This window comes from Cimex lectularius, unplaced genomic scaffold, assembly GCF_000648675.2.
Source record: "Cimex lectularius strain Harlan isolate CLEC.00 unplaced genomic scaffold, Clec_2.1 scaffold45, whole genome shotgun sequence".
Taxonomy (NCBI): Eukaryota; Metazoa; Arthropoda; class Insecta; order Hemiptera; family Cimicidae; genus Cimex; species Cimex lectularius.
In genome coordinates this window covers 1,043,374-1,063,988 of record NW_019392634.1, presented here as the reverse complement: position 1 = coordinate 1,063,988, position 20,615 = coordinate 1,043,374, and the positions used below count along the sequence as shown (strand labels likewise).

Sequence of the window (20,615 nt, the reverse complement as noted above, 5' to 3'; positions counted from 1 at the left end):
TCATATCTCTATCGCACTCCAGATTGCTATGGCCACGGATGGGAATGAAAACTTTTACACAATATATTCTCCCTTTTTCTGTTGCGAGATGGTGAAGGAATCGCAGAACTGTTTAATTTTTATTTTGCCCTGCATATGAGTCACAAAAAATTATAAGGGTTCTGACTGCTTGTGGAAGAATTTTTAAATGCCGGAGAGATGGATCCTCATCGTTTTTCCTTAGGCGCACAGGAGTCCCATCGTTCTTCCACTGTGCCGCCCATTTTCAAACGGGATTTTAGTGGAATCTAATTGGTTTTTCTTAGCCACATTTGGCGGGTTAATAGTTAATGTGACAAGCCAACAGATGCCGGTGAAATCTCGATTCTGATAAAAAAAATGGACCCTCATCGTTTTTCCACTGTGCCCTTATCTCAATCGCATGACTTCAGCCTGGAAGATACTTATGTGCTTTCACATCGGGTCTGCGAATTTGGTTCCAGGCCATTCTTTTCTTCATTGAAAATCAGAAATCTTTTTAAAAGTTAAACACAATTTACTTAAAAATGGCGTAAGATTTTATCACAAAGCTTTGGAAAGTTGTCGAAACGGTAAAGTTTTGAGTCATTAATCATTTACTAAAAACTAATTTTATTCGAATTAATTAATCTTTATGTAAGGTATTGGTAGAAATGAAAAAGTTAGTGTCACGAGATGGAATCGAAGTCACGATAGCTCAAGTGATAGAGCACCGGCGTATTTAGCCCGAAGGCCGTGGGTTCGAATCCCGCTCCTGACACTTTTTCATTTCAACCAATACCTTACATAAAGATTAATTAATTCAAATAAGTTATTTAGTCAATCGTACCACGAAATATAATGGACAAATTTTATTAATGATATCAACTATTTGAAGTCGTTCGTCAGCATTGGCCTAGTTAAATAAATTGCCTAAAACTTATTAGGCTCCACTCAAAAAGAGAAAAAAAAAACATTATGGAGCTACGATTTTAATTACTGCAAAACGAAATTTATTTATGCACAATAATTAGTCCATTCCCTCTCTCGTCGGTTCATGATAAGAGGGAGGTCCGTCTTGGCCATCGAATCATGAATAATTGTAACTCCTTATGATTATGAGTGGCAGATAACGAGACGACCCTTTCAACTGACGGCCAATATTTCATATAAATGATTTCGACCTCTGACATATATCGCATCGGCTAAAGGACCATTGATTCGGTTGATTGATCCCGTTGCGGCTGATCGTTTGTTATTGTTTTCATTTCCTGACAGCCAAGGAAACAGATTTGCAATGCCTTTCGACAGCACGACCATCTCAAGTTGTTACGTTTATAAATTTTTCCAATTAACTAAACAAGCATTTTATTCTCTGTATTTTGTTCAAGTTTCTTTAGCTAATTTTGTTATTAAAAACAATTTTATATTATGAAAGGAGGCAATTTTGACCCGGGGAAATCACGTCTCTCCGCTAATTTGAGAGGAGGATACAGTCATTTAGCGGACAGTGCGAAGGTGGTTTGAAAAATTGCAAGAGGCGATAAAAAAAACTGCAAAGGACAGCGGAGATCTACGAGACGCTGTAGAATTTCATTTTACAAAAATCACCCGTCGATTCTCAAAGTAAGATAAATGTAAAAATTTAGACCAATCCCACTATCAATATTCCAGTTCGGAAACATGCGGACTGCTACAAGATCGAAGTAATGAACGATTCATCAAAAGAACCGGATAGACCGAGGTCAGCCGGCTTTACCAGAAAAAAGACAGCGATATCAGTGAATGTTTTAAGTACTTTCGAGTCGTAGGTTCGTTCCGTACAGAGTCCAACGAGTCCAAGGTTTTGGAATATTGGAAGAAAGATTTCTTGCAACAAAACGACGCCCGGTCGCACAATTAAATAATTACATATAAAAAAATTCATGACGGTTTCCAACAGACAACCTTTTTGTGAGTAATGATCCTACATCAGAAGATATAAATATTTCGTATTTCATAGCTACAGCTGTAAGCTAGGAACACACCCGATGCAATGCTACCCGACGCCTTGCCACATTGTGTTAGGGTGTGCACATCGATGCGACGTCAAGCGCACGTCACGTACAGTCACACAGCGTGTATCACAAATCGTTATCACAATCGAAACTCCTCTTTTGTTCTTAATGCATTATTTTGAGGAAAACCGTGTAATAAATTGTTAGTTACATTTAATTGTTTTAAATAAATGTGTAGAGATTAGTGACCGTTAGTCCATGATTATTCGGGGATAGTGAGATGCGGTCTGGTATGACGTGTGAGAAAAACATTTTCTTTATCGTGCCAACGTTTCGATCTTTATTGAGATCATCTTCAGGGCCTGGGATTTACAAACATTAATTAAATTTAACAAATACGCGTAGGATTTTGAAATGTTGTTTTAAATAAAGTTATTCCGGTGTTCTGATCAATATTCTAACAAACCAATGAAATTATTTTTTTTACAATAAAAACTAACGAATTTTTGATCTCGTTTAATTTGGTTTATATTAAAATAAGAATGTTTTAATTAATATAACGACAAAATTACATATACATATTTTGAAATAAACTACAAAATATATGAGTGTCCTGTTCTGGCGCTACTCGACGAAAAATGGTGTATTTTTATGAGCAAAACCATGAAATAAATTGTTAGTTAAATTTTATGAGCAAACCCGTGTAATAAATTGTTTGTTAAAATCATTATATCAAAAAATGGTATTACGGTGTTTGATCAATTTTCTAACAAACCATTGAAATTATTTTTTTTACAATAAAAACTAACTAATTTTTGCTCTCGTTTAATTTGGTGTATATTAAAATAAGTATGTTGTAATTAATATAACGACAATAATACATGTAGTTTGAATAAAAATACGAGTGTCCGGTTCTTTTGTCTTAGAATGTACTCGATGCGACCCGACGAAAATCTGGACAGTGGGGATCGCTTAGCCGAGTAGAATAGCGTGGCATAGGATCGGGCAGATGTTGCACGGGGGTAAAGCCAGGAACACACTTATCCGATGCTACGCCATGCGACGCTACCCGATGCTACCCGACGAAAATCCAAACTCCGATTTTCCATAAGGTTCCATTACCCCCGTCCTCATCTACCCGATGCTATGCCACGCTAACCTACCCGACGCTCTGCGATCCCCACTGTCCAGATTTTCGTCGGGTCGCATCGAGTACAGTCGAAGACAAAAGAACCGGACACTCATATTTTTATTCAAACTACATGTATTATTGTCGTTATATTAATTACAACATACTTATTTTAATATAAACCAAATTAACTGTGATTAAAAATTAATTAGTTTTTATTTAAAAAATTAATTTTAATGGTTTGGTAGAAAATTAATCAAAACACCGGAATACGATTTTTTGATATAATGAATTTAACTAACAATTTATTGTACTCGCTTCGGCGGTACATATACTAAAATTGGAACAATTTATTACACGGTTTTGCTCATAAAATTTAATTAACAATTTATTTCATAGTTTTGCTCGTAAAATTACACCATTTTGTAATGTCGGGTAGCATCAGAACAGGACACTCATATTTTTTGTAGTTTATTTCAAACTAAGTACATGTAATTTTGTCGTTATATTAATTACAACATGTTATTTTAATGTAAACCAAATTAAACGAGATCAAAAATGCATAAGTTTTTATAAACATTGTTTAATTATGATGGTTAGGAGTAACTTTATTTAAAACAATTAAGTTTAACAAACAATTTATTAGATGGTTGTGCTCATAAAATTTAACTGATAAACAATTTATTACAAGGTTTTGCATAAGAACAAAAGATGCGTTGCGATTGTGATAGTGATTATTGTGATAAACGCTGTGGACTGTACGCGACGTGTGCTTGCGTCGGATAGATTTGCACACCCCACCAAAACGTGGCAAGGCGTCGGGTAGCATCGGGTAGCGTCGCATGGCGTAAGTGTGTTCCTGGCTTTGTACAACCTTATGGAAAATTGGACTTTGGATTTGCGTCGAGTAGCATCGCATAGCGTTGCATCGGGTGTGTTTCCAGCTGTAAACTTTTTCGACCATCTCTGTACTAGTTGAACAAGCGATTAAAATATTAACAATCATTATTTCTCTAGGTGTAATTTACAGTTATATATTTTTGTTTTATTTGTATTGGAACATTTGACAAATACATTTTTCAGATGATAAGGTTGGCAAGGTTGGCCCAAGATCGAACCCCGGATTGAAGTCTGAGAGTGACATTGTGTTTTTCGGTTAACTATGCCTAATCATAAATAATCGAAAGATACGTCTATCCTTAAAGGTGCCTGATGTTATGAGTGAGGGTGGGGTTGGTGCTTTGTCTTATTTGACGCCTTGATCGACCATTTTCCCACATTACGTCCCACTATATTGAATATATTTGTCCTTTAACGATGAATCATTCCCAATCACTATATACAACCACGCCCGTTAAAATTATATATATTTAAATCAATGAATGAACAGTGATCAGCCTCATCTGCTATTGACGACGTCGGCCTTTTTGAACGTTGATTATTTAAATTTATTATTTAGAAAGCATTTTTGATAAAAATTAACATTGTATTTTAAGAGCCGAATCACTATATTTTTGGTACTAAAAACTAGAAAAAAGAACTAAGAAATAAACGGTGGATGCTGTGTTTCCGTCTAATCATTGGCGGTATGAACCAACTAGACTGTCAAATAGTTCTTAAAATAACCACTTTAAAGGCTGAAACTGTTCTCCCATTTCGAGATAAAATTGTACATAAATGTAATGAAAGTCAGAGGTCTTAAATACAACGGAAAAGTTCCAACGAGTGGACTCAATCAATAATTAAGTGGTAATACCATAAGATCCGTTATAAAATAATTTCCAAATTTTCTTTAGATTATGCAATTATCTTTTTTTAATCTATTCTAGTAGAATTATAAATATCCCTAAAGTCTTCAATAGTGGTCAGAAGTGACCAGTTTCAATTTTATTTTGTTTAAATCTATTATATTTAGTGGTCTAATGACCAAATTACTTTTTTCAATTAATTAATCTTTTTATATAAGGTTTTTATTTGAAATGAGAAAGCTAGTACAGGAGATGGATTCGAACCCACGACCTTCGGCAAATACGCCGCTGCTCTACTACTTGAGCTATCGTGTCTTCGATCCACTCGGACACCAACTTCTTTCTTAACTTACAAACTTTCGAATTTTCCCTCATTTTTGCCATTTTTCAAATGTCGTGTAATCAGGATTCGATCCTGGGCGACATATGAAGTGGCCACGGGGAGATGTTATTGGAGTTACATTTCGTTTTACTTATTAAATCCATTATTTTTAGTGGTCTAATGACCAAATTACTTCTTTCAATTATTACTCAGTTATTTTGTTTATTTTCTTAGAGGGTTTTAACAGGAGGTTTTAAGTCCCTCGGGGTGCCAGAACCAGAACCTTTATGTTGCCGTCTCAACCCACAAACCGTTGCCGCCACCGACGCCCCTCTGTTTCAATGTACGAAAGCACGTTTGCTATCCGTTACCTGGATATGGGGTTTGTACCTGCTACGGACCACGAGTAAGGTGGAAAAATCGAAGAATACGTAAATTAGTAGGTTTTATGTTTTTCGTTTCCCGAAGATCCGTGAATTCTACGTATAAAATCCGTCGAGCTATTTAAAACATAATTCTAACGCACCTCGTCACACGCAGAGCACCTCGGCTTCAGCTGTTCGGCGTAGTGTCTCTCGCAGAAAAGGCAATCGTCGTGAACACAATAAGTGAGGTCAACTAGAAGCTGTTTGCACAGAGAGCATACGAAGCACGCCGGATGCCACAAAACGCTATCACCGAATTTCGGCGCCAAAACGCCCACTTCGTTCGGGTTTACCGGCAATTTACACTCAGGGCAAATCTAAAAAAACTTCCCATTAATATATCTTAAAAATAAAGAAAGTACAGTTTAGATATACTTACGACTCGTGCCGTACACTCCTTGGCATACGCTATATCCAGTGCTATTTCATTTCTCGCAGTGATGAAATCGTCGTAGCTTGTGTGCTGAGTAGGATCGACATGCCTGCAGTACGCCAGAGCGAGATCCTGTTTTGGGAGTTGTATCATAAGTTGCTTCTCCCTGTATTTTTCTCCTGGACTACCGAGCTTGGGCACTTTATCAGAAGGAAGGCATTTGAAGTATTGATCGACCTGAAACACCGTCATCATAAAAGATAAATGTGCGTTTGGCACAACTTGTGCACGATACTACAACGTGCACACAATAATTCATATTACAATGTAATGTTTTTCTTCAAGCGATTTACCACTTAACAGACTATGGTTCGTCGTACGTACCAAATAAAAATCTTTCAACCAATTCAAACAGTCATAAAAAAACAATGTTTTGTGGTTTAATAAACTTATGTAAATAGAATACGTGTTGGGAGCAGATGTGATTGCTGATACACGAATAAACTTTGGAAAACTTCTTTCGTGTTTGCATGATTTACAGATTTGTAGCCTCGGAAGTAGGCAGGATCGTCACGTTAAATCAGTTATAACGAGAAAATCATCTTGAGATCCTTTCTATTCGAGCACAATAGTCATATTTTTATGGAGGCAGTGCAAGCCACCTCACATTTCTATGTATTGCACGTCAAATTTCTCCAGCATTCAGTTCAGCGATGGATCTATCGTGTTACCAACATGGATGATGTTAACTGGTATAAAGATTAAAAAATTTAGTTTGTTCGCTTCTGATCATGTCAGTCCGTCTATCTTCGCTATTTTAGTATTTTATTCTACTTTTTTTCTGCATTTTGCCATGTTTAGTAGTTTGTCTTGAGGTGATGAAAGGCTGAAGAGAGGCTGTCAAACATAAGTAGCAAAAGATAGACGAGCCAGGATAATTAGACCCCCGGCAGGCAATAATAAGAATTAAGAAATTACTTTTCCTTGCCAGACTTGTTATGCCAAGAGAAAGCAGGGTTGGTAAGATACCATATTTCCCAGTTTTCGAACATCGAAAAAGTGGTTCATTTTATGTTAGATCCTAGCCTTTTAAAGATAATCTGAAAAATAAGTCCTTGAAGTGTACATGGTAATTGGCAAAACGTACTAATGGCCACCATTTCATGCCGGATTATTCATGACTCATCAGACTTACAGACCAATACACTTTACCTACAACTTTTGAAACTGTTGAAAAAGTGGAAACTTGGGGAAACAGAAGCGAATCAGTTTCTTTGATGGAAGGAATGTTAAGGTCATTGTGGATAATTAGGATGGAGACATAGAAAGGAGTTTGGGGAATCCTTCTGAGGACTTTACATTGGAAAGCTTAGATACGTTGGATGTTAGATGGCTTGGTGGTACCGCATAGGTCCGCTCCGTACGTGTAAATATAATTTAGTAATGTTTGTACATTGTTAGTTTGTTCTTTACTTCATTTCTGATTTTGGTCCTATGAGACCTACTTCGTAGTTGTCCAAATCGTCTGTTGAGTTCTTGTCGCATGATTTTAGCGTGAGGATTCCGCGTCAGTGTACTGTCTAAGTATAGCCCTAAGTATTTTCTAGTGTCGATATCGGACGTTTATTGTCGACGTATAAAAGTGGGTAAGGCTGTTTGTTCAGCGTGGTGTTGATATAGATGCGTTTAGCCTCGTTCAGCTTCATTTTCCATGTTTTGCACCATTCTTTAATGAGCTCAAGATGTTCCTGGATATTGGAGGTGGTCTGACTAGTATTGGAGTGGGAAAATAAAATAACAGTTTCCGCATAGGTTGTAAGGATGGGATTGGGATGTATCGGCAGATCAGCAGTATAAATTGCGTATAGAATGGGATCAAGAAGGAATCCTTGTGGGACGCCCAGCTTAGATCGTTCTGACTTTGGAAAACTTGTTGCCACATCGCACTCAGAAGGAGCGTTCGGTTAAAGAGGATCATAGGTTCTAAGACTTTAGGATATCTTGCAGCTCCTACTCTGACCAATTTATCTGCTTGTTTTATTTCCTATGACCCTAGACAAAGTCCATTGGTCTAAAACTAACTTAGGCCACGAAGGCAAGCAGGAGGCAACCAAAAAAGGCTCAACCATTACTTTACTTACATAAATAACATATTGACAGACCCCTCTTGGAGAGTGTAAGAGGAGAGTGTCAAAGAAACCTTGCGGCCACCGAAGCCGCTTTTATAGTCTACTAAAACTTAGGATTTTTGAAAAGGTGTTTCCGGAATCAGTCCGTTTCAACTTCTGATTTTATCTATATTGTTGTATGCCCGAGATTAGCTTTCATTAAATTTCATTATATTCGGAGCCTGAATAAGGTTTGCTAGCTTCTTGTATAAAAGTGCCCAGTGTAGGTATGTTCAGCATGTAATGCAGTTGTTGGGGTTATTTCCATTACAGCTGTGAAGTAGATCTGCCAGTCTTTTTATGCTGCCTAATTTTTGGTTGAGCTTTGGTCCACCAGACTGTCATAGGATATTTTAGGTACTATTACTGCCGTGTATACCTAATAAGAAAGTCATCAAATATCACGACATGCCGAAACAAGTCTGACAGACCAAAAACTTAGTAAGGCTAGTACAATGATAATCGGAAATGACACGCCGCAGATCACCGAAACAAATCACGGTTAATATTTTAATTGAATAAATTTTAGCGTAATTTTTTCCCTTTACGCCCGTTAAATTGTCATTTTAATAGAAGATGTTCGTCAGCTTTAATTGGAAATGTCTTGTCATCAATTGAAACGGCAACTGCGCTTACCTTGTAAGGAGGAAGACCAGGCGGCGCCCAAGCTAAACCTTGGCTAATCATTCTATCTCTCGATGTCCATTTGTCCTTTTTTTCGTCGGAACCCAAGCCGAGCCTCTCACGCACGTTCACCCACTCCTCATGATAAACATCGTGCGTCTCCCTCGGGCACTTGCAGCTGTTGCATGTCTTCCTATTGGGAAAAACGTTAATTACTATTAATAATCAGCCATTGTTACGATTCATACGGGGATATGTTATAAAGACGTAAGACTCGCTTAAAGCAATCACACCTGGAAGTCATCTTCCTTGAGTAATCAATAATTATTGCCAAAGCCATCCAAAACGATGTTTTCCTTCTCTAACTATTATTTTGTGATACTTACTAATGCTCTTTAATAAAATGTGTTTTTAGGTTCGATAAAGGCTCGGAGGAATCGAGTTAAATATTAAGTTTCGCTGACGATGATCGAGAACACATGGGTCGAGTAATGAGTCAACCTTCACCATGACGCCATGTACCCGTTCAACAAAGTGGGTCAGTGAAACAAAAAATTTGCATTTACAATTTCATAATTGAATGTTATTTAGTCGATATTGATTAGGTCAAATGTCAATCAAAAAAGAAATTGATTATATGTAAGGTTCTAATGTTTTGTTTTACTCCTTACCAGAATGGAAACCTGATGAGTCACTTTTGGCTTGGGAATACTTGAATGTCTTATCTCCTTTTTAAGAAGAAAAATTTGATGTTCTTCAAGTGTTCGCTTGACTGGGATTTCCACTAAAACGCAAGAACACTCTTGGTGAATCCCGTGGACCGTTTGGCATCGCTGCACCAGTTTGGCGATTGTAATTAAAATGAAAGGGTGAGATAAAATACGCTCTTTATCATCGCGCACGGGGCGTGTTCATCATTATTGACGTGATTACTTATAGTACTCCTTTGTCTGTCTCATATTTACCTTGTAATAACAATGTGATTCAAAAATAAAAGTGCGTTTTTTGTGCTTTTGGCAAATTATTTTTTAACTAAGGACCTACCATGGCAATTTTTCGATTTGTAAGATCTTTCAATTGATAGTATAAAGGATCATTCGTTAAAAATGCGTTAAAATGTAAAACAGTGAGCCTACCACAAACTTTCTTTTAAAAAAACTGCCGGGAACTCTTCTTTGATTGAACTGAGTAAAAATGTTATTGGTGTCACCAATCTGGGTGTTTCTAGACTGTGCTCTATATAGTTTCTTAGGACGAGTGACGTTGGAGTACGTGAGCTATTCGAGTTTCAGACTGAACTGATTCATTTACGATTAAACACGACATGCCTCGCTTTGCTTTTGACAGGGGTGCGATATGGGAGGTCCTGAACCACTGTCCTTATTTGGATGTCCGAATGACTTTAAATCGATTCTACATAAAAGCACAAACACAAATAAAAGGACCCAATGGAATATATAGAACATTTCTAATAATTACAATTAATTAAGGATTTTAGTTGAGATAAAAAAGTCAATGGCACGAGCGGGATTCGAACCCACGATCTTCGGCTAGATACGCCGCTGCTCTACCACTTGAGCTATCGTGACCTCGATCCACTCGGACACTAACTTCCCATCACAACCCCACCTTTTGAATTTTCCCTCCTTTTTGCCATTTTTCAAGAAGATCGTGGTTCGAATCCCGCTCGTGCCATTGACTTTTTTATCTCAACTAGAAACCTTAATTAATTGTAATATATTAATTGGTCAAGCGGACCACGAAATTAGTGAATTTAATTTCTAATAATGTGTAATCTAATATTGATGTTTAGTGACCGTTAGCCAATATTATTTGGAGATCGTGAGATGCGGTCTGGTGTAACATCGGTTTTAGAAAAACATTTTCTTTATCGTGCCAAAATTTCGATCTTTATTGAGATATTCTTCAGGGCTCAGTGTTTGTTTTCTGTGAAGATATGTCATTCTTGTCTGTCGTGTTGACAGACAAGATCTCTCTGCAAAGAACGTCTTCTTGCTAGTTTGGAAAAATTGCACTTCAGTGGACAAGAAAACCAGTCTGTAAACCTTAATTCCTAGTTGCTCATTTCATGAGCATTATTATAAGCAGGGGTCTACTCTCAAGGTTGGCATAAACTGCCCAAAGGGGTGTTCCACTGACTCACAAATATCAGGTATTATTTCACGCTCTACTCTGTGCTCCACTGCTCTGATTTCGAATAGCCATCGACTAAGTTGCAAACCCCATGCTGCACATTGAACCCTCAATAGACCTCATATACCTATAAACAGTTGAACTTCCGCTATCGATTACCCAAAGCATCATCTTTCCTACATACAAGAAGTACAAATAATTACAAACTTCCAGTCTTTGTCTTGGCAGTATGCCTGAAAAAATCAAAACCGTTCCTAAAAGAGATGAATTGAGTGTTTTTTCGCCCGAGTCCTAGGGGTGAAGGATACCTTGTCAGTCTCTATTCTTCAGATAGGGCTATCACCTGTTAAGTTTGAACGAAGTGTACAAATGTACTTTAGGAATAAATTCACTAATTTCGTGGTCCGCTTGACCAATTAACATATTACAATTAATTAAGGTTTATAGTTGAGATAAAAAAGTCAATGGCACGAGCGGGATTCGAACCCACGATCTTCGGCTAGATACGCTGCTGCTCTACCATTTGAGCTACCGTGACCTCAATCCATTCGGACCCTACCTTCTCAACTCAACCCCACCTTTTGAATTTTCCCTCCTTTTTGCCATTTTTCAAATGTCGTGTAATCGGATTGGATTCTCGACGACAAATGAAATGGCCACGGAGAGCTTTAGTGAAGTATACTTCATTTTAAATCATTAAATTCACTAATTTCGTGGTCCGCTTGACCAATTAATATATTACAATTAATTAAGGTTTATAGTTGAGATAAAAAAGTCAATGGCACGAGCGGGATTCGAACACACGATCTTCGGCTAGATACAACAAAAAGGAGGGAAAATTCAAAAGGTGGGGTTGAGATGGGAAGTTAGTGTCCGAGTGGATCGAGGTCACGATAGCTCAAGTGGTAGAGCAGCGGCGTATCTAGCCGAAGATCGTGGGTTCGAATCCCGCTCGTGCCATTGACTTTTTTATCTCAACCATAAACCTTAATTAATTTACGAATAAAGAGGACATGTTTCACTTTCTAGCTGTACGTCCTGTAGTCCTGCATTTCAGGTGAAGCTATTTTGATGACGAGATAATAATGGGCATCCTCTCGCGACAACCTCCCTAATCTCAGATTTGTCCTAAATCACAAATATAATAAGAAATAAGTACGTAATTAACAAGTAAATTTACTTTGTATTCCTCCTCAAAATATAAAATTGTATAACTGTTATTATCTTTCGTTAAGTGAATGTATTTCAATTCAATATACCCAACCATATTGTATACCGTTATACAGGTTAACCCAGTAATTTTATAAATTTTTTTCTTGGTTAGCAATAAACAAATATTATCTTTATCTGTTTGCCAAACTAAGTGATAGGGGTGGGTAATTAATTGGGCGGGTTTTATGCCCTTGGCAAGTTTGAAGGGGAAGCGGATGATAAAAGCCCGGCCTCATCGTTATCAGGAGGGAAACGTAAGAAAATAAAAAAAGGAAGCTTGTTATCTGTGATTTGTTCCTCGGAAAAATGTTTTCATTGAATTTCATCAGGATGTATCATGAAACAATTGTTCAGTCACGCCTATCGCTTAACAACGAGGAATCAACAATGAAATCTATATTGTTATGTTTTATAGAACATAACTATTAACATATATATTTCATTTAAACATCTTACAATTCGAAGTACAGCTTCAAAATGAATTGGTTTCAACTTTAAAGGAAATTTTCATTGTTGTAAAGTCCCAATTTTGCCAAAATACACTTTCCTGCCATAATCAAATCATTAAAACCAAATTTAAAAAAGGAGTACAGATCTATTACGAAGAGTTAATCAAAGATAAACACTAATTTTCAAAAATAATATACACAAAATCGTAATCCATCAATGTCATAGTGTTGCGGCTCATTTCATTGTCTCTTGCTGTGTTGTCCGGTTGTGTAACTTGCTTGTTGACATGTTTGTCACCCGGGCCTTCTGTGGAAGCTGAAGGGCATCCTCCCAGTGCCTAGTACCATATAATCTATCTGTCCTATCCACGCTAGCGTCCCACAAAGGACCATTCTTGAACATCTCGTTTACACGAAATATACTCCTGACATCTTCAAGAAACAATTCTCCCCACTTTTGCCGGCGATACAGCGATCCTTTACCCTGCATAAAGATCCACCGCATTTAGAAACTTTCAAAACCATTTGCAATGTTTTGACATCTGGCCCAGAAAAGTGGGGAATTGAAAGGAATGCGGCGAAGAAAATTAACTTCATACTCAAACGTATTACAGTACCACCTTGTACGATACTTGGGACTTCACCTGGGCAAATAACTTATTGGAATCCACGCCACACTAAAACGAAACGAACTAAACGTTACAAACTGTTACCACCACTACTCGACAGACAATCGAACTTTCAATTTAACTACAAAAGATTAATATACACCATGGATCTTAAGCCCATGTGGATTTATGGTATCGAAGTCTTGGGGTCTGCCATGCCATTCCAACCACCATTCCTTCTCAACACATCCAAAGATTCCAATCAAAAGACCTAAGAAAAATGGTTAACCCTTTTAATGTGACAAACCTCACCCTACACCGAGATCTGTATATTGTTTGTTTGTTCCAGAAGTAGCAAAAACTCATTACAAAAAAATGCAATCAATCCTATTCCACACATCCCAATGCCTTGGTCCGTCAGTTCAGTTCCACTCCCATTCTAGATAATCCGTCGACTTAAACGCCAATGTCCACGTGATGCTTTACGTATTAAAGAAGAAAATAGAAAAATCAGTCATTTATTTCTTGCAAACTCACTACTGAGTTCTCCTCGCATAGTTTTTATTTCAATTTTATTTGTACAGCAGTTTTATCGTTGTAATTGTTTTAGAAATGTAAAAATGAAGAAAAATGACATTATAAGTAAAAGGTTACTTTCAACAAATAAGGTTTCTCTAGAACTTGATACAGTTAAAGCTGCTTTAAACTGGCAAAACCGAACAGAAAAATCATTGTATAATAAATATCTAATTTCAATTATACAAACTATTTGCTATTTAATTATTCAGATATCGTGAGATGCGGTCTGGTGTGATGTAGGTTTCAGAAAAACATTTTCTTAATCGTGCCAACGTTTCGATCTTTATTGAGATCATCTTCAGGGCTCAAAGCGTTTGTCTTCTGTGTAATTGTGCCATTCTTGCGTGTCGTGTTGAGAGTGCCTATTTGCTAGGCTGAACACTAATCTGATATACTTCGCAAGGTTTGATAATTTGCAAATATTGGGGCGACGACATAAAATGTCCATGAACAAATCGACTTATTAATTAATGATTTTATGATTAATTAATGTAATGTTTTATTGAAATATTTACTATATTTTCTCTACATCCAACGACTACGTCTCTCTGGAAGATTTGAGTCCAGGGATGAAATAAATTCTGAAAAGGCTCAGATTAAGTTGCAAACCATCTTCTACAACGTTGGTTAAGCACAGAAAAAAAGTTAGTTTCAGATGACAAATAAAAATAAAAGAGAGGTAGATTGCCAGGATTTTACAGGAAATTTCTCGAAATTTGTTCGCACTGAGGATTGAACAAGAGAACTTTTGTTATCCTTCAAGACATTACTTTTCCTATTCACAGCAGTTTTTGATCGAATTTCGACGTATTTGGACAATTTCATCAGAGTAAGTTGTATAAAAAAAGGGAAACTAAAGTAAAAGAAACTTACTGCCATAAGTGTTGAAAGATATCTAATCATTGACCCTAGTGGATTGTCATGAAAGATTGTCGTCTTCAGTTATTTTACTGTCAAAAATAGCTAATTTTTTTTCGAGCAAGTAAAGAAAACGTTTCTACTCTTCGACCTTTAAACTTTTCCAATTAGTTTTTGGAAACTATCGTTCTACTAATGTCAACCTATGCCGAGAGTTTTCTGACGGTTTGGTTTTCACAAGTAACTTTCAAAGTTCGCCATCGATTGATGTTGAAGGTCTTGTGCAAGATTGATTTTCATAGGTCGTATAAGACCTAACAAAACTTTCCAAGCCAACAACGAATAGTTCTTAATGCAAAACTTTATTTATATTTCGTTAAATTTGGGCAGAGGAATCCAAAATTTTGAACGCTTTAAGTATATAAATATCACTTTCGACGTATTCGTATTTCCATAGTCTGAAATGAAACTTGAAACTATGTGAACTATTAACTTGAAATTATTTAAGCAACTAGGTCGCTTCCTATCATTTTGGTTTAGAAATGCGTCCGACAGATCAAAGCAGCGAGGATGGGCGAACCAGGAAGATGATTCACCACCTTCACATTTTACAATCCTTTAAAAAGACGTACATACACCAACTGCTGAGGATGACGAAACCTGCAAACTTCAAGAACTCCCGTTTAAAATGCTGGATGTGGGTAGGAAATGAGAGGGGTTTCTTATTTGACAAAAAGTTTTAATAGTGCCATTATTTGGTCTATAAGTTGGAAATATCAATATTTAAAATGAATAGGGGTAATAACTATAATATACCATTAAAAACATAACAAAAATAAGTGTCAAGGATGAAGAACGAAGATAGTCCAATCTAAGGCAATCTATCCGTTTGTGTTTTACAATAGGTTGTTAATTATCATAAAATACCAAAACCATTGTATTGTCCTTTTGCAAAAATTTGAAAATCGGTAATTTTAACGCACTCCGACCCTTCAAATGGTAATATCTACTTTGAAATGTAAGAGGGTAAAAACCCGATTGTAAACGTTTTTCTAGGAATCAACAGTCTTTAATCTTCTTTGCTTTGTTTATATACAGGCTGTCTCTATTTTAATGTGACAATGACTTTCTCGAAAAGGAAAGGTTACATTTCAAACGTTTAACTGGTAAGCCCCGTAGTTATCCTAAGTATTTAAAATAAGAGGTCTAAACGTTTTTTTCCACTCTAATAGGTTAAAAAAAGTGTTGATACAATTTCGGAAGATATTTCAAATAGAATTATTTCATAACTTCAATATTGTTCTAAAGTTTATTGGCATTGTTACTCACCTTGTTTAACTTTGGTTACTGTTATTAAATTCTGTAAATTTGACTCCTCAGTCCAAAGCCTTTCCATACATGCCATAAAATAATTTAAAACAATCGAAAGAAATATCGAAAGAAATCTTGCATGGTGTAACTCCAATTTTTAGAACTGGGTGGTAATTAGTGACCGTTAATCGATATTTATTTAGAAATCGTGAGGTGTGGTCTGGTGTGATGTAGGTTTCAGAAAAACATTTTCTTTATCGTGCCAACGTTTCGATCTTTATTGAGATCATCTTCAGGGCTCAAAGTATTTTTTTCTTCTGTGTAATTGTGCCATTCTTGCGTGTCGTGTCGAAAGTGCCATCTCAATAAAGATCGAAACGTTGGCACGATAAAGAAAATGTTTTTCTAAACCTACATCACACCAGATCGCATCTTACGATTTCTAAATAAATTTTAAAACTGGGATGGATCGAGAGGTTGTGAAACCTTTGGAATCGAGAACAGAAGTTAGTAGCAGGAGATTAGTAACGTAGTAGGGACTTGGACGATTTGTCTGAGGAATTTTGATTGGAAAAATGGGATGCACTGAATTTTAGATGGCTGGCAGAACCCCACAGTTTCACTCCATCCAAACTGATCATTGAGAATTGTATGAGGATAGTTTAGAGTTGAAGGTCAAAACAGATTTCGGTCCTAGAAGTTTTCCTAGTTGTTCAAGTCTTCAGTTAAGTTGTTGTCTCTTATGTCTTGTGTGGAGATTCCATGTCAGTGTGCAGTGTAGGTATAATCCCTAAGTATTTGCCTTGGATGGAAATCGACATCTCTTTGTTTTTAAGTACAGTGGAGGACAAGACTATTTTTTTCAATGTGTATGTACATTTTTGTCCAACCAATCTTGTTCTCCACTTTTTGCACCAGTCTGAGGATAAGCTCAAGGTGTTCACGGATATCTTCCTAACATAACCTATAAAATCCCAAATTATTTATTTTTATTACACAATCTAATTGTTCTTGGTTTTAATGTTATTACAAATCTAGGCTTTGAAAATATCTTGGTAAACTGGTAGGTAACTCGATTCTCAATTTCCTATAGATTTGACTTTTTTTAGGTTTAATATATTTATTACAATCTTTAACCTTGTTTTACATTATGCTTGGATCTGGATTTACAAATGACATATGTCATGTGTCTTGAGGAGAGTTAACCACCATTGTTCTCCCAAATTCTTCAGTCGTCTGGTGGGATTATAAAGGTAGTTTGCAAGTGGAAAACATTTTATTTATTATTTTTTGCACGAGAGGGATTTTGAGGAATTAGTGAAATTTGACGGAGACGTAGTAAGGTTGTGAGGACTGGATTGGAAGTACTGTATTCTTTGGACGTAGGAAAGTTTAGAGGTGCGTCACAGTTCTAGTCTGTACTTCCAGATTAGTTTAGTATTGTCTTGAAGATTGGCAGTTTGTTTTTTGTTGCGTGACACTGTTGAGTAGTCTGAAGCGTTTTTTTTAAATCTTGTCGTTTTAATCGAGTGTATAGGTTCTAGGTTTGTGAGGCTATATGAAACCCAAATACAGTATTTTTTGTGATAGGATTATTATTGAGCAAATATAGGTGTTTTTGTTTTCATTAAGCTTTATACGCCAGTGTTTCTTCCATGCGACTATTTGCAGGACATGTTCCTGGAGCTCCTCCGAATAAATTGTGGAATCGGAATCATAAAATAGCACATCTGTGACATCGCCAAAGGATACAAGGATGGTGACGTCGGGATACCTGTTCTGTAGGGAAGGTAAAGGATCGGGCCAAATACGCTGCCTGGTACTCTCGTCCCAGAAGACGAAAGTAAGGGGAGTTCGATCCTTGGCGGACTGAAGAATCGTAGGAGGGAACAAAGGATTATGTAGAGGGTATTTGGCAGGATGCGGTTTTGTTCACACGTCGAGAAACGACCAACATTTTCTTTTTAAATCGTTAGGAAAAAAATGAGGGTGCCAAAACTTTTTTTTGTGACCCTTCGTTTTCGAGAAAAGTGTCGCATTGAAATAGAGTATGTACACAATAACTCAAACCAAAAATAAGAATTTCATGTGATTTAACCCAGTCAACATATTTTGAAAAGAAAAGAGCTCTTTTCTGACCCTCCGAATGTTATAGAAGTATCATTATTGTTCGTTCATTTTTACTCATTCATCTTTATATACATCTATCTCACACTCATATACGTTACTTTCAAAAACATTAAAAAGCGTACATTTAAATTTAAACATTTTTGAATATTTAAATTTGATTTTGTTCGTCGTTTTCTACACTAGGAAGGTTAGTCAGCTAGGACAAAATATTCATGAAAAGCTTAAATGAAGAATAACAATATTCTTACTTCCAGGCTTCCACAAGAAATTAAATCCTGCGGAAGACATTGCCATAGAAGAACTAATTTCAAATAAATCGAACAAATACTTACCTACTGACATGATTTATTTATAACAGTATTACGAGTGTTAATCAAAGAAGGCTACAACAGAATATCAGTGTTAGTAGTAAAAACAAGCAAATTTTTCTACGTTTTTCACTAACAAAGCTGCATGCACAAGAAACAATGTTTTTTGTGGCAAATTCAACATCAAGCAGTTCGACGGAAATTTTTAGTCTACATATATTCCGAAATAAATGCCTAATTGCCAAAACGTTTCTTTTTGTTGTAAAACGAATCGACATATGTTATTGTTTATCTAAAAGTAGAAAGAGCATACCGGTTACGAAAGTGTTCTTTTAAACAAAAACAACACAGCTGTTAAAACAAAACACAAAAGCAAGAGCACACAAACGAAACGATTTCTGAATTGATACCTAACAATGAGCTGGCATAATTCAGTTTGGTCGAAGACTTTGCCGTAGAGTTCGAGTAGCCTAACGCAGGCATGTTTCATGCCGGGCCAAGGGACGAGCGAGGTGTCCAACGCTTCGTACAGACCACAGTCGTTCCCTCCGCCTCTCTCCAACATTTCCCCTTCACCACTCTGTCAAAATCCAAACAATTTTCAGTCATCGCCTCCATCTGGCCAAGAAAGAATCGAAAAACAAACGGACAATCCTAGTTTTAGAAATAATATTTGTACATGCTCTTGGTGAGTCTGTCACAGTCGATTAGAACGCAAACGTAACTGTAAATAACGTATGTTTCGGTTTGTAGGTTTTTGCCTGTGAGCGACTGCTTGTGGTGTTCGTGACTTTTTTAATATGTTAGGATGAAGATTAGCAGATATTTAGGTTCGTCCTTTCTCCCTAAACGAAGATGTCAGGCACAGTCGTCTCGACATAATTTAGCTTGCTTCCTTTGATTTTATCATTACCTATTCTATACCGGGTGAGTATTCTTCTATGGCCACCTTCCTCATTATCATCCTTTTTTCAGGTAACAAAGAACAAACACCAGTAACAGCTGAAACGCTTCTGGTCAACAGTTTCAGCACAACTTAAGTAACACATTGATAAGATTGAACAATAATACTTAAGTTAAAATTTCAATAACCGTGTCACTTCATAAAAAAAGTCTCGTCATGAGTCATTATTCAGTATATGAGCTATTCAATTAAATCAAACACCCTTGGTTGATGTATGACAAGTATCTATCTCAAGGGTGGTTCCAACATCCGTGAAATTAATCGGCTAAATACATTTGGCTAATTAAGATTGACTTTTTATCTGCGTCCGGCGGAACATGCAACATGATTTATAGTTTTCTTGGCAATCGGATCAACCAAGGCCCATTTCAATTTACCAGAACCATCGATCTCGAGATTTAAAACGACGCACCAAGGGCCGGACAATCAACATTTAGGGAAGTCGATCGATTGAAAACAAATTGAACGCTTATCCTGGAGAAAAACTGATAAGCCTGATTCTAATCAATGATAATGATCTCGTATTAGGATAAATAATTTATCTTATCATCAACACATAACCCTGATATTTCTTTATTTTCAGAATGACAAAGGTCAAAAGAAAAACAAAGCTCCATTAATTAAAAAAAGCATTTTATTTAACTTTATTGTAAAATTTTCATCAGTACGAATTCGAAAAAGGCGGTAGAATTGTTTTATTTTTATCTTTATTTATTATCTAGGATAGAAATGAAGTTGATATTTGGTTGTATGATGTACTCGTTCTTACTTTTTTATTATTTCGTGTAGAACGGCCGCAAAAAAATAAACTGTTGGTTTTGATATGTTCGCTCGTATGTGATTTGAAGCGGATTTGTATAAATCGAACCGTCCACGGATTTGACCCAAAGACGCGTCACACCTATAAAATCCAGCATATGCTAAATCATAAATCATATCTCCCAATAACCCGACCAGGATTTTATATATTTTGAAAAGTCGGATCATATGTGTGCCAAGTATCACATTTATTTTTGTACATGCGTATCAAAGGGTATTTACGTGGACTGGACGGGTTCAAAAGAACAATCGGCGCGTTAACAGCTTTGCTCTTTAATCAAGTGTTAAGAGCGGAACATTTTGAAAGCAGATGGCTAACGATTTTCTCTCCCCTGTCAGAAGCGTCGAGCAATTAACCTTTTACGCTGGATTTCCCATCGGGCGAGCTGTATGGGCATAACAGACATAACTTTTAACCTTTAGGACCATAACATTTATTG

At 36.5% G+C, this 20,615-nt stretch overlaps 1 protein-coding gene and 1 long non-coding RNA gene across 8 annotated transcripts in view; one reads left to right on the top strand and one right to left on the bottom strand.

Moving 5' to 3' along the window:
* The window catches only part of LOC106662754 (four and a half LIM domains protein 2), a 159,148-nt gene that overhangs the window by 85,109 nt on the left and 53,424 nt on the right, over nt 1–20,615 (bottom strand). For 6 of the 7 annotated variants that reach the window (XM_014387023.2, XM_014387020.2, XM_014387022.2 and 3 more), the window contains 3 exons: nt 8,796–8,976; nt 5,998–6,228; nt 5,720–5,935 (listed from right to left, as the gene is read on the bottom strand). In XM_014387023.2, coding sequence (XP_014242509.1) covers nt 5,720–5,935; nt 5,998–6,228; nt 8,796–8,976 — 628 coding nt within the window. Of the gene's footprint in view, nt 1–5,719; nt 5,936–5,997; nt 6,229–8,795; nt 8,977–18,802; nt 18,973–20,615 lie in introns of those variants that run through there. The other variant, XM_024225226.1, reaches the window with a different exon arrangement.
* On the top strand, nt 8,959–9,821 carry LOC106662756. Its single transcript, XR_001339953.2, has 3 exons — nt 8,959–9,050; nt 9,199–9,321; nt 9,458–9,821. It is a non-coding gene; the product is annotated as an uncharacterized LOC106662756 (long non-coding RNA).